This window comes from Cetorhinus maximus, chromosome 18, assembly GCF_964194155.1.
Source record: "Cetorhinus maximus chromosome 18, sCetMax3.hap1.1, whole genome shotgun sequence".
In the NCBI taxonomy this organism is placed as follows: domain Eukaryota; kingdom Metazoa; phylum Chordata; class Chondrichthyes; order Lamniformes; family Cetorhinidae; genus Cetorhinus; species Cetorhinus maximus.
The window spans coordinates 1270945-1286070 of record NC_135896.1 but is presented as its reverse complement, the minus strand read 5'-3'; the positions used below and the strand labels follow the sequence as shown (position 1 = coordinate 1286070).

The 15126-nt window shown below is 45.7% G+C and overlaps 1 protein-coding gene across 3 annotated transcripts in view; it reads left to right on the top strand.

Moving 5' to 3' along the window:
* ift43 (intraflagellar transport 43 homolog (Chlamydomonas)) overlaps positions 1-15126 on the top strand; it is a 50055-nt gene that overhangs the window by 23140 nt on the left and 11789 nt on the right. For 2 of the 3 annotated variants that reach the window (XM_078561968.1, XM_078561971.1), the window contains exons 3-4: positions 11868-11900; positions 14205-14251. In XM_078561968.1, coding sequence (XP_078418094.1) covers positions 11868-11900; positions 14205-14251 — 80 coding nt within the window. The remainder of the gene's footprint in view (positions 1-11867; positions 11901-14204; positions 14252-15126) is intronic. The other variant, XM_078561972.1, reaches the window with a different exon arrangement.

Sequence of the window (15126 nt, the reverse complement as noted above, 5' to 3'; positions counted from 1 at the left end):
CAAACAGAAACTTATTGAAATCTAGTGACAGTTTTCACACTTGGACACAGTAACTCACAGAAAGGGGACAAAGGCTGTTTGAGACAGAGAAAGAGAGGTGGACAGACAAAGCGACTACCACTGAGGAGCAGCAGGATGCTTGTAAGAATTTGTTTTTTGATCAAATGGAAGGGAACAGAACCAATGGGGCTTTTGGCGATTTAAGGAACAGGGGGTGCCTGAAGTGGGTCTTGCTGGTGGGTGTGGGAACTTGGAGACTCAGGCTGTGTGGATCGCTTTTTGAAGGATATTGGAAGTTGCTAGCTAGTGTGGATGGGAGAAGTGAGCCTGCCGGGGAGCCGGGAGTGAATTGGACTTATCCTTGTGATGCTACACATCTGCCAGAAGTGTGGTGCTCAGCGAAAAATGTTTTAAGATGTTTCTCAGTGGTGTTAGTTAATGCAAAAGTATCTTTTCTGTCATTGACGTGTTAGCTGCAGCTGCATGTTAAATAATGTTTAATCTATGCTGATTTTAGCTTGTTTGTTACCGTAAAGGCCTTAAAATGTGAAATCCTGTCCTTGATATTTTCACTGGTCATTTGGGAAGTTCATCTCTTTTTAAAAGTTATCGATCTCTACGGAGATCATAACAAATAGACAGGCTGGTGTAAGGGGTGAACAAGTGGCAAATGAAATTTAATGTAGAGAAGTGTGAAATGATTCATTTTGGTGGGACGAATGGGGATAAGCAATATAAAATCAAAGGTACAATTCTAAAGGGGGCACCAGAACAGAGGGACCTGGGTGTATAGGTGCATAAATCATTGAAGGTGGTAGGACAGGTTGATGGAGCAGTTAATAAAGCATACAGTATCCTGGGTTTTATCATTGGGGGCATAGAGTACAAGAGCAAGGAGGCTTTGCTAAACCTGTATAAAACATGAGCTCAGCCTCAGCTGGAGTATTGTGTCCAGTTCTGGGTGCCACACTTTAGGAAGGATGTGAAGGCAATCGAGAAGGTGCTGAAAAGATTCATGAGACTGGTTCCAGGGATGAGGTACTTCAGTTAGATGGATAGATTGTAGAAGCTGGGACTGTTCTCCTTGGAGAAGAGAAGGTTGAGAGGAGATTCAAAATCATGAGGGGTCTGGACAGAGTCAATAGGTAGAAACTGTTCCCATTGGTGGAGGGATCGAGAACAAGAGGCACAGATTTAAGGCAGTTGGCAAAAGAAGTAATGGCGACACGAGAAACTTTTTACATAGTGATTGGTTTGGATCTGGAATGCGCTGCCCAAGAGTGTGGGGGTAAGCAGGGTCAATCGTGGCTTTTAAGAGATAATTCAGTTATGTGGAGAAACTGGGATTTTTCTACTTAGAGCAGAGAAGGCTAAGAGAAGATTTGATCAAAGTGTTCAAAACAATAAAGGGTGTTGATAGAGTAAATAAATGGAAACTGTTTCCAGTGGCGGAAGGGTTGGCAGCTAGAGGGACACAGATTTAAGGAGATTGGTAAAAGAACCAGAAGAAAGATACAAATGTTTTATTTTACAGTGAGTTGTGATCTGGATTGCTCTGCTTGGAGGGCAGTGGAAGCAGTTTTAGCAGCAGCTTTCAAAAGAGAATTGGATAAATACTTGAAGGAGAAGATTTGCAGAATGATGAGAAGATTTGCAGAATGATGGGGAAAGAGCAGGACATTGGGTCTAACTGGATATCTCTGCCAAAGAGGCAATACAGACTTAATGGATGTAATGGCTCCTTCCCGAGCTGTAAGTTTTCTTGATTTTTTGGGAGTGGGAGTACTTGGCTTGGCTTCTGCTCTGTGCTTGGAGGATTTATCTGCTCAAATGTGAAAGTAAAAGATGAATTGGTTTCCTTCTTAACGGACAAACTATTGGAACTTTGCAGCAGAGGGCAGTATTGGCTTAGCCCTGACAGATTCTGATATCCTTGCAGGGATATTATGGGTCTCAGTCACCTGCGTAGCATCCTCCTTTCAGATACAGTCAACAGTAATTTTCCAGAACGGTAATGCATTATTGTTTAAAGAAACAGCTATCCATGTTGAGTGATCACCAAGATGCAATTAAATCTGGTCACTGCGTGACCCCTCTCTCAAACTGCAGCTCTACATTCTCTCACTCAGGTCCTTTTGCATCCGGCTCTCTCTCTCTCTCTCTCTTCCCCTCCCCGCATCTTACTCTCTCCCTGTCTCACTCTCTCTTCTCCCCTGTTCCTCTATCTCTTCGTGTCTCTCTCTTTCTCCCCCTCATCTCTCTCTCTCCCACCCTGCTCTCCACCCCCCCTCTCTCTCTCTCTTTCTCCCCCCTCTCTCTCTCTCTCTCTCTCTTTCTCCCCCCTCTCTCTCTCTCTTTCTTTCTCTCCCCCCCTCTCTCTCTTCCCCTCTCCCCCTCTCTCTCTCTCCCCCTCTCTTTTCTTTATTTGATGCCTTCACAGTCAGTGTTTGTGAATATTCTTCTCACTCTCTATGTACCCTTCCTGCTCCCAGCATCCCACTTGTCATTGTGACTCATGGCACGGTCTGTTACTCTGACTTATTCTATCCCAGGAGTTCTGACCCTCCCTCAGCTCCCTTCTCACTCAGGCTCGTCAACCTAAACACCAACCCTTAAAAAACAAAGACTTGAAAGACTTGCATTTATAGAGCACTTTTCACGATTGCATGGCCTCTGAAAGGGCTTTACAGCCAATGAAGCACTTTTGAAATATAGTCACTGTTGGAATGTTGGAAATGTGACAGCCAATTTACTCACAGCAAATTCCCACAAACAACAATGTGATAATGACCAGATAATTAGTTTTTGTGATGTTGAGTGAGCACTAAGTATTAATCAGGAAACCAGGGATAACTTCCCTGTTCTTCTTTGAAATGGTGGCCGTGGGGATCTTTTACATCCACCTGAAAGGGCCTCAGTTTAATGTCCCATCCGAAAGATGGCACCTCTAACAGTGCAGCACTCCTTCAGTACTGATCCTCCAACAGTGCAGCACTCCTTCAGTACTGATCCTCCAACAGTGCAGTACTCCCTCAGTACTGATCCTCCAACAGTGCAGCACTCCTTCAGTACTGATCCTCCAACAGTGCAGCACTCCCTCAGTACTGACCCTCCAACAGTGCAGTACTCCCTCAGTTCTGACTCTCCAACAGTGCAGCACTGACCCTCCAACAGTGCAGCACTCCCTCAGTACTGACTCTCCAACAGTGCAGCACTGACCCTCCAACAGTGCAGCACTCCCTCAGTACTGATCCTCCAACAGTGCAGCACTCCTTCAGTACTGATCCTCCAACAGTGCAGTACTCCCCCAGTACTGATCCTCCAACAGTGCAGTACTCCCTCAGTACTGACTCTCCAACAGTGCAGCACTGACCCTCCAACAGTGCAGCACTCCCTCAGTACTGACTCTCCAACAGTGCAGCACTGACCCTCCAACAGTGCAGCACTCCCTCAGTACTGATCCTCCAACAGTGCAGCACTCCTTCAGTACTGATCCTCCAACAGTGCAGTACTCCCCCAGTACTGATCCTCCAACAGTGCAGTACTCCCTCAGTTCTGACTCTCCAACAGTGCAGCACTGACCCTCCAACAGTGCAGCACTCTCTCAGTACAGCCTGCTGCAATAGAGTCATTACCACATTAATGTCTCCGCTAGCCAAATCATTACCCAGAATAAAATCTATCCCTTCAATAGGTGATCTAGGAATAATTCCCACTGTAACAATTCGGCTTACGAAGTGACTTTGTAAGTTGACTTTACACAAAGAAACAGGTTCATAAATTTCATTAATACCTCTTATTAATACTTTTTCCTTTCTAAAACTGCCTGGAACACAAATTGTATCAATAGCCACCATCAAGGATTGATCTGCCCCTGTATCTCTCAAAATTTTAATCTGTTTACTTATTTTGTTTTTAGGGGTAAGGGAACATTTCTCCCTTCGAGGCAAAACATCCAAACTCTCTCATAGCCTGACTTCCTTCACCAGTAATCAAAGAAAAATTCGCTGGACTATCCTGAACCATATCTCCCTTTCCTGTTGGCTCTGAGGGAACACGTTTCACCTCTCCTACTGTTACAGTTTTAACAACTATTTACTTTTATGATGATACCTTTCTTGAGGATTCCTTAGATCTTCCCACTACTGCAATAGGCCTACCATTTATTTTCCAGCAATCAGTCAGAATGTGTCCTACCTTGTTATAATGGAAACACTTAGGCCTTCGAATGTCACTTCCACCCTCAGCACCTTTTGTTCCCGTCTACGGAGGAATTTGCTGGGAATTCCCAACTGTCCCTTCTCTTCCTTGGCTATTTGCCTTCCTTTCACCTTTCCACCTTTTACCCATCTCGGGTTTGTGGGGATGAAGGAAAAGGGGTTTAAACCTTTGGATTATCTTATAATCGTCAGCCACCTCTGCTGCCTGTCTAGTTGTTTTTACCCTCTGGTCTTCAACATGGGTTCTAACTACAGGAGAAAATGAACCTTTAAATTGTTCCAAGAGAATTATTTCTCTAAGAGCTTCATATGTTGTATCAACCGTTAATGACTGCATCCAACAGTCAAAATTACTTTGCTTTACCCTCTCAAATTCAATATAGGTCTGTCCAGGCTGTTTTGTTATATTCCAAAATTTCTGCCTGTATGCCTCAGGGACCAACTCGTCGTATGCACTAAGAATAGCCTTTTTCACTGCATCATACTCCACAGACACCTCTTCTGACAGCGATGCATACACCTCATGAGCTCTACCTACCAGCCTACTCTTTTGGTCACTTCATTTGCTTCGCCATCTTTTCAAATGAAATAAAGAATGCCTCTACATCCCTTTGGGAGGGCTTGTACAAATTTTAACTAGGCTTTGATTTGGATGTGGTTGTTTCACCACCAGGACCTTCCTCAGCATCTGAGGCCTCTTTTTTAAGGTCTAGCCTTTTAAACCAGTATTCCCTTTCTCGTTCCTTCTCTCTCTCCTCCATTGCTAACTTCTCCCTCTGAAGCTCATGTTCTCTTATCTTATCTCGCTCCCTTTCTCTTTCCTTTTCCTCTAGCCTTTTCAATTCCAACTCTCTTTTATTTTTATTTTTCTTTTGCCTCCAATTCAATTTTTTTTTCATTTGCAACTGAATCTTAGCCAATTCAATTGACTCACCCCCTGGAGAACGTGGTATCCCTTCCACTTTCAAATGTTGCGCTATTATTTCAACTATGTCTGTTTTCCTCACCCCTACAGGTAATTGTAACTCCAACTTATCTGTCAACTCCATTAGCTGACCCTTGGTTAATCTCTGTAAACCAGTCAGGGTTACTTCTCCCATCTGTAAAAAAGTCTTGGCAACCTTCAAAGCCATTTCAAATCCCAACTCATATAATATATCTCACAGCAACTCCAATTCTTATGTCCAGTACCTCAGTACCTCCACGTACTCATTAAAAGGATTCATAGATCCCACCGAAACGATAACCCCAGACGAGTCCCCACTTTGTTATGATCCTAGCTAATGTTACTACTGGATAAGCCAAATCCCAGGGTGGAACCCGGCTTAGCGGATTCTAACTTTTACTTTTTGTTTAGAAACATGGAGGGCAGCTACTGAACAGAGTCACAGGAGTCAGCTGATGAACTTTTAACAAAAGAACAAAACATAAATTAAACAACAAGATGAACTATATTACAATACTCCTCCTCCCACAACTATACCTTTACAAATATATACAGTTTCATAAGGATAACACAAGTTACAAAAGATATCTTATACTCAAATATTCACAGTAAATACACAGCCCATGTAAACCAATAGATGACCTGCGGTCAGGCAATCTGAGCCCAGTGACAGATGCCACCCCAAACAGATGCTACGGATGCCTCATCAACTCCCCGAGACGTTTGTCACCCTGTGAGCCAACCGGTCTCACTGAACTCCGTCTTTCACATGAGGGTTTCCAATCTCCACTCTCAAAGAACTTGCTTTGGAATCTTCTCCCAAATTTCGTTTTCTCTCGGACACCTTCCACAAGGGTCCATCCACCTCCAGGATTTAGAACTCTCTCCTGGATCACTACGTGCTCTCAAGCTTTGCCTTCCACGCACCCTCTCTCAAATGCTCAGCTGTGCCAACAAAATGCCACTGCTTCACATGCCCATGGTAAAGAGTTACAGACCTTCGTCTGCCTCCTTGGTTCTTCTGGCTTCTCGCAAGTCTATTTTGCTTTAAGTCTGAGTCCTGCAGCTTTCTCCCTTTAAACTTCACTTAACAGGACCTTTTCCAGATTTCTGTTCATTACCTTTGACTTAACTTAAACGGCTTCTTGGGCCTTTCTTTTTTTTCCATTAGGTTCTGCTCCCTGTAGTTCCCTCTCCTGTGTCCTGCTTCTCCTGGCAGCTGAACTTTAGTTTGGGACTTGCTATTTGTCCCTCTCCTATGCTGCTTCCGCTGACAGCTGCTTTCAACCTTGGAGCACACTGACCAACTGAACTCAAACTGCTTTTGGTTTCTTTGTGTCTGTGTGGGACCTCTCTGCTTAGCAACAGGGGTCCAGGTAACCGCATAGTTTTTTTCTACCTTAGTAGTCGTAAATCTCAATAAAATGCAGGCATCTTTTAAAGTAAAGCTAAAACTCAAGTTCTCCCTTTCTGAACTTACAAAAACAGAAATACAAATCAACTTTAAACATTAAAGCTAAAACTCGTTCCTAACACCCACAAATACAAATATAACTTAATTAAATTATCTCTAGTTCCTAACACTCAGCACTGACTCTCCAACAGTGCAGCACTCCCTCAGTACTGACCCTCCAACAGTGCAACACTTTTTTAGCACTGACCCTCTACAGTGCAGCACTGCCTCAATACTAAGCCACCGACAGTGCAGTGCTCCGTCAGCACTGACTTTCCAATAGTGCAGCGCCGCCTCAGAACTGACCCTCCGACCATGCAACATTCGCTCAATAAGACCTTCCGACAGTGCGGCATTCCCTCAGTACTGAACCTTCAACAGTGCAGTGCTAATTCAGTCCTGGCCCTCCAACAGCGTGGTGCTCCCTCAGTCCTGACCAACAGGGCAGTGCTTCACAGTACTGACCCTCAGACAGTGCGGAATTCCCTCAGTGTTGACCGACAGTCAGTGCTCCCTCAGTGCTGTACTGGAGTGTCAGCCTTGATTTTTGTGCTGGAGTGGGACTTGAACCAATGATACCAACTGAACCACCAACATTCAATACTGAAGATAATCCTGAGGAACATAGAAAGTAGTGAAAAAAAAGGAAACACTTTGTATATCATTAGAATGCCCCAAAGTGCATTACAGCCAATGAAGCACTTTTGATGTATTATAACTGTTGTAATGTAACAAACATGGCAGGCAGTTTTGTGCACAGCAAGCTCCCCCAAAGAGCAATGAGATAAATGACCAGACAATCTGTTTTACTCATTAATGTGAAAGCTAAATACTGCGGAAGCTGGAAATCTGAAATAAAAACAAAAAAAGTTGCTGTAAAGACTCAGCAGGTCAGGCAGCACCTGTGGAGAGGGAAACAGAGTTACCGTTTCAGATCGATGACTTTTCATCAGAATAGTGTCATCCTGAAATGTTAATTCTGTTTTTCTCTCTCCACAGTTGCTGCCAGACCTGCTGAGTATTTCCAGAAATTTCTGTTTTTATTTCAGTGTGTTTCAGTGCTGTTTATTGAGGGATAAATGTTAGCCTGGACATCAGGGAGAACTTACCTACTCTTCTTTGAAGAGTGTGTGGGATCTTTTATGTCTCTTTAAGAGGGCAGACCAGGCCTCAGTTAACATCTCAACCAAAGGATGGCATGTGCAACAGGGCAGTGTTGCCTTGGTGCTGCACCAGGAGCGCAGGTCAGATTTTATGTTCAAGTCTTTGGAATGGGACATGAACCCACAACGTCTGAATCAGAGACAAAAGTGCTACCAACTGAGCTACGGCTGACCTATTGGGTTCAATCCCTTTTCTGGAGTATTGTGAAACTTGCAGCTTGCATTAAGTGGTGGGAGTTGTCCTGTTGGGGAGCTTGGACCTGTAACCTTGAGCTCACAGAATAGAGTCCTATCTGAAGAGTGTGGTGGATGCAGGGTATTGATCAGTGATCCAGGGAAAGGGTCTTTCAAGGTTAATTGTGTAGTGAGGTATCCAATTACCTTTGCCCTGGATAAACATTGTAGGAAAGTTTAAGGGGTGCAAAAGAGAGAGCAGCAATCTGCATGTAGTTTAATGATGTTTGAAGTGCTCCATATACATCTATAGCTTCTTCAGTTGAAGTGTTTATAAAACTGGGTAACAAAGTGGTTGATAAAGGACAGAAGTTTGATTTGATTTTTGCACTTCTTAGTCAGTCACGGCAGTGGATGGTGACAAGATAGTGAAGCAGCAGTGAGAGAGCTGGTAACATGTTCACAGAATAATTGAGAGGCAGCCCAGACTGCAACTGTCACTTTAATTAACTCTTCACATCACCGATTCAGCAACGATTGTTTTTCATTCTAAATCTTTTAAGTGGGTCGTGATATCAGGACAATTTCATTCTGGGTTTTTTAAATTTGCTTTTTTCATTTAACCCTCAACTTTACTTGTTTCCTGTCTAAAGGGACATCAGCCCTCACCCACAGCCACTCAGCACAAGCTCCAGCCTTATATTGTTTCCCAAGGTCTCACCTATGGCTCAGTGCATAACACTCTAGCTCCTGAATCAGAAGATTATGGTTTCAAGCCCTACTTGCTTCTTTTTATTCATTCATGGGATATGAGTGTCGCCACCAAGGCCCATCAGCAGAATCAATATCAACATTTTCGATGAATTAGGCATGACGCTCAGTTCTTCCTCTGTTGCCTTTGCCTCAATTGCCACTTCTTTGACCAGGAGTACTCCCGCCTGCTTAGCGGAACCTTTTACCCATCATCATTATTCTCCCTCAATCTGGATCTCTCCCTCTGGTCTCTTTCCATCTCGGCATCCTTTCATCGAGAATTATAAGTGTGACATTGAGCATCTCATTTTCTCTGCTTTCTTCACTTCCTCTAACCTGTCTCCTCCTGAACCTGCAGCACTCCCTCCTCTCAGGCCCAACCCTAACATCATCATCAAGCCTGCTGAGAAGTTGGTGCTCTTGTTAGTTGGCGTATTGACCTCAACCTACCAGAGGCTGAATGCCAACTCTCTGACACCTGCCATCACCCTACCACCAAACATCAAGCCATTGTTTCCAGGACTATAACTGATCTCATCACCTCTTGAGGTCTTCCTTCCATAGCTTTCTGCCTCTTGGCCTCCCTAACTTCGAACAGCCCATTTGTACCTCCTCCCCAAACTCCACAAACAGGACTGCCCATGTTTCAGTGCCTTCCACTTTTTAGCCTATTTCGATCCCTTCCCCCCACCCCACCCCCACTAGGGCTATCTGTCACTTGCTCGTCCTGCTTTCTACCCTTAATGTCACCATTAGCACATTTCTCAGCTAATATCACCACCATCAACACCCCTTTGTCCTTTTGTCTATGACACTTTTGGCAATCTCTCCTTTGCCTCCACCTATCACTGGCCCTCTATCCAGCTCTACCTGTCCCACCCCCCTCAACCAGCTTATGTTTCACCTCATTTCAATATTTCCTTAGTTCTGATGAAGAGTCATACGGACTCGAAACTTTAACTGTCTTCCTCTCCGCGGATGCTGTCAGACCTGCTAAGTTTTTCCAGCTATTTTGTTTTTGTTGCTGCCAATGTTTCAGCCTGTTTCTGCCCCACTGAAATGATGTCTTCTTATCTTAAAATCTCATCCAGTCTTTTTCCTTGACTCTTCCAATGTTTTCTATCACTTTAACAGTTTCAATATCCTGGCCCTAACCAACTCCTTTGCACCATGGGTGTCCTGTCTCTCTACTCCTCCAATCCCCTCCAGGACGATCGGAGAGCTCTGTGCTTCTTCCTTAAACAGAAGTCCCACCATCCTCCTCCACCTGGCTTAACTTGCTTTGTCACTGAACAACTTCTGCTTTAACTCTACTCACTTCCTCCAAATAAAAGGTGTTGCCATGGGTACCCATGTGGATCCTAGCTATGTCTTCCTTTTTGTGGGAGATGTGGAACGTTTCTTGTTCCAATCCTACTTGGGGACCCTCCCTTACCCCTTTTTCCGGTACATTGATGACTCTTTCGGTCCTGTGTCCTGCTCTCGCAAGAAGTTTCATTCACTTTGTTTCCAATTTCCTGCCTTCTGTTACCTTCGCATGGTTCATCTCCAATCCCTCGCCTTCTTTACTTCTCTGTTTCTATATCTGGAGAAAAGATATTAACCAATACTCTCTGTAAGCCCAATGACTCCCACAGCTACCTCGCCTACATTTCCTCACACCCTGCTCCTTGCAGAGACTGATAACTTTTAAAAGACAGGAATCCCTACTACACCAACAGAAGGAAAACTGTTGGACAAGATTTCACTTTTTAAAACTTTTACTGTAACAAACCAAATAAAATCAATACAATTTAAACATCAATTAACATTCAAAGCATATTTCAAACAAAGAGGTAAATATCACTTTAAATAGTCAACACAACAAAGAAACACTTCACGTAGTTCGATGCATTTGCAATACATCCCACACAAATGTGGCACCACATGCAATCTCACAGTCATTCTAACGTGGCTCCATTTTGTAGGATCTCTCACTTCCCACCCAATTATTTTGGCTCTTAAGCCTTATTCACCAGTGGCTATATTCCACCTGAAGTCCCTGGACACGGTTACCACCAACAAGGCACACATCTGCAAACTCTCTTTCACTTCGGCCACAACAGCCATACAAACATACGAAACATGCGAACATACAGAATAAGAGCAGAAGTAGGCCATTCAGCCCCTCTGCTCCTCCATTCAATAAGATCATGGCTGATCTGTTTGTGTTTCGAGTTCCACATTCCCATCTACCCCCGATAACCTTTGATTCCTTGCCTAGCAAGAATCTATCTACTTCCGCCTTTAATATATTCAGTGACCCTGCTTCTACCACCTTCAAAGGCAGAGAGTTCCAAAGTCGCACAACCCTCTGAGAGAAAATAATTCTCCTCATCTGTGTCCTATAAGGGCCACCCCTAATTTTGAAACACTACAAAACACTGCCTCCTAGTTCTGGACTCACTCACAAGAGGAAACATCCTTTTCATGACCACCTTGTCAAGACCATTCAGGATTTTATATACACCCTCATGGCACAAATCTTCAGAGACTCCTTTCTCCAATCCCTTTAAATGGTCTGGTGGGTGCTGGCAGCACTGAAACAGCAGCAATTTTCTTGTCCAATCCACAATCCCTTGCCCTTCCTATCTTCTGCTCTTTTTCCAACTGCATAACACGCATAGAAACACAGTCTCTGCTGTATTCTCAGAGACCTGCTTCAACACCAGGATCTGTTCAAAAACTGCCAAACAGAAAACTGTTCCATTTGGACAGAACCTTGCTTGTTTTCTCCCACCTAAAATCTCAGCATTCTGAACAGCCTGCCACAAAGACAGGGCTGAAAAATCACAACACTATTGCAATTAGCTTTCTATTGATCTATTTACTCTGGCCTTGTTTGGGTTGATGTGACCCTGCCTGTCATGTTTTGTGTTATTGTGACCATGGCCCTGTTTGTGTTTATGTGGTGACTCCCGCTGATCCTGTTTGCGTTAATGTGGCCCACCCCCCCCACCCAACCTGCTGATCCAATTCGTGTTATTGTGACCCTGGTCCCATTTATGTTAATGTTCACCCAGACCTATTTTTGCTAATGTGACTCTGGCCCTGTTTGTGTTAATATTCACCCGGTCCTGTTGGAGTTAATGACACCAAGTCCTGTTTTCTGATTGCAGGTCAGGACGCAAAGTAACAGAAGAGATCGAGGAGTAAGTTTTCCAACTGATTGTGTTGGATTATTGTCTGTTCTCAATATCCATCTTCTGAGTTGGGAACAGGTTGAGATCCATCACTCACATTGGGCTGCAGACTGCAGTCACTGAAAACAGCTGGACTTGCATCTCCTGGGTTAATCATCCCTCTCAAACACAAGGTTCCATAAGGAGGCTCCATCACTTACACACACTCACTATCATCCACACACACTGTCTGTCTCACTCTCATTCCCTGTCTCTCTCCCCTCTTTCTGTCTGCCTGTCTCTCTCTCGCTTCCTCACACCCTATCTCAATTCTCTGCCTTTTTGAATCCCCCTCTGTCTCTGTCTCTCTCTTCTCACTCTCTGTCTCTCCATCTATCTCATTCTCTGTCATTCTCTGCCTCTCTCACTCTCTGTCCCTAGCTGCCTAGCCCTCTTTTTCTCTCTTCTTCTCTCACTCTCTCACTGTCACTATCCTCCTGTCTATCTTCTGTCTGTGTGAGCATCTCTCTGTCTGCGTAATTCTCTCTCTCTGTCTCTCTCTCTCTCTCTCTCTCACTTTCAGTGCCAGCCATAGTTCAAATGGGTAGCACACTTGCCTCTGAGTTGGAAGGTCTTGGATTCAAGTTCCACTCCTTAACTTGAGCACAGATATCACCGCAGACCCTCCTGTACAGTACTGAGGGAATGCCATCTTTCAAACGAGACAAAAGCCAAAGGCTCAACCTGTCCCCTCAGGTAGATGTAAAAGATCCCAAGGCAGAAGAAGAAGAGCAGGGCTGTTCTCCCTGACGCCTTGGCTAATATTCCTTCTCTGTTGGCCCGCCCCTTACTCGCCTGCATCCTTCCTCCCCCGGCCCTTCCTCCCCCCACTCCTCCTACCCCTGCTCCTTGGCCCCCGCCCCTCCTTGCCGCCCTCCCCCCCCCCTTTCTAGCTGATCCATGTTGAGCACAGTCAGACTCCACTCTGTGAAAACACCCACAATGGGTCACAGTGCGAGGGTGACTGACAGGGTCACAGTGCGAGGGTGACTGACAGGGTCACAGCGCAAAGGTGACTGACAGGGTCACAGCGCGAGGGTGACTGACAGGGTCACAGCACGAGGGTGACTGACAGGGTCACAGCGCAAGGGTGACTGACAGGGTCACAGCGCAAGGGTGACTGACAGGGTCACAGCGCAAGGGTGACTGACAGGGTCACAGCGCAAGGCTGACTGACAGGGTCACAGCGCAAGGGTGACTGACAGGGTCACAGCGCAAGGGTGACTGACAGGGTCACAGCGCAAGGGTGACTGACAGGGTCACAGCGCAAGGGTGACTGACAGGGTCACAGCGCAAGGGTGACTGACAGGGTCACAGCGCAAGGGTGACTGACAGGGTCACAGCGCAAGGGTGACTGACAGGGTCACAGCGCAAGGGTGACTGACAGGGTCACAGCGCAAGGGTGACTGACAGGGTCACAGCGCAAGGGTGACTGACAGGGTCACAGCGCAAGGGTGACTGACAGGGTCACAGCGCAAGGGTGACCGATGGAGTCAGTGTGAGAGTGGATGATGGGATCTCAGTGCAAGAGAGACCAGCATTGAATCAACCGATTGGGCATTAATGGGATAGTGATCAACAGGATCTCAAATGCAAGAGTGACAGACAGGGTGCCAGTGTGAGAGTGGCCTACAGGGAGTCACTGCGAAACTGACCAACAGGGATTCAGTGCAAAAGTGAATGAGGGAGGTGGTGCAAAAGTGACCGAGAGGGTGACGGTGCATGAGTGACCGAAAGGGTGTCGGTGCTAGAGTGACCGAGAGGGAGGCGGTGCGAGAGTGACCGAGAGGGAGGCGGTGCGAGAGTGACCGAGAGGGAGGCGGTGCGAGAGTGACCGAGAGGGAGGCGGTGCGAGACTGACCGAAAGGTTGTCAGTGCGCGAGTGACTGACGGAATCATCCAAGAGTGACCAACCAGAACTCAGTGCAAGAGTGTCAGTGCGTAAGTGTGAGACTAACTGACGGGGCGTAACTTTGAGTGTGACTGGCAGGGAGTGGGTTTGTGGGTGTTAGAGTGACTGGCAGGGTCTTGATGTGAGGATGACTGACAGGGAATCATTGCGGGAATGATGGACAGGAAGTCAGGATGAGAGTGACTGAGAGCGAATCACTACGAGAGTGACTGATGAGTTTGAGTGATCGGTTAGGCTGCTGCTGTTTGAAGGGATTAATTTCTGTCAAGTGCAGTTGTGTTGAAGGGCAGCCTGGACACAGGTGCCTGTGCCTGTATGATTCTAATCTCACTCTGCCTCTTCACTCTCTATCCCCACCCCAGCAGCCGGCTCAGGCCCAGGAGCCCTGAGGATTCAGATGATGGCGGAGGTGAGCTTTTCGATGTGATGTTCACCAGGGGTTCGGTTGCCCTTATTAAACATAGCAGAGCAATCTGGCAAAGCTGATAGTGCCAGAGTTAGATATAATTGTTCAATTTTCTCTCTGTATCAACAGGGGAAAATAAGTTGCAAGCAGCTGAATACATCCTCCAAATAACACATTACGATCGAGAGCACGTCATTTCCACACTTTAATTTGCTGCGTATTTACTGATAAGGCACTGCTATATATCAATCAATATGTTGTGAAATGGAATTTTCTTCTCTGTTTTGAGCTGCTGGTACTGTGTTGCCTCGTTCCATTTGATAGATGTTGGGGGGGGGGGTGGGGGAGGGGCTGGTGCTACAATCAAGGAAGGAATCGAAGAGAGCTTTTCATAAAGTGGGTCGGAATGAGATTTAAATTTGTGACCTGATGCAAATTGGCTGGCGTCTAACACAAGGCATCTGTCTTCGGAGCGAGCAATGACACTTGTGTCAAGTGTGGGGCTGAAGTGCTAAATTCGAGTGATGAAGAGATTTGATGAGATCAAGCGCTGGATACAGGCAGACATGGAGCTGGAGAATTTGGGGCTTCCTCACATTGGGGGAACTCAGATTCTGAGGTGCAGGAGCTGAAGTTGCATTGAAGTTGATTGTACCTGAGGCTCAGCACTGCTATCACCCTGAACCCATGATCATAGCCGCAATACACTGGTGACGTCACCATCGTTCATCTTTGCTTCAAATGGCAATCCTTTATCTTACATTGAGTTCCTGTAGATTGTGGGGTTGGAGCTTTACACCGTATCTCGCGTGCTGTACCTGTCCTGGGAGTGTTTGATGGGGACAGTGTAGAGGGAGCTTTACTCTGTATCTAACCCC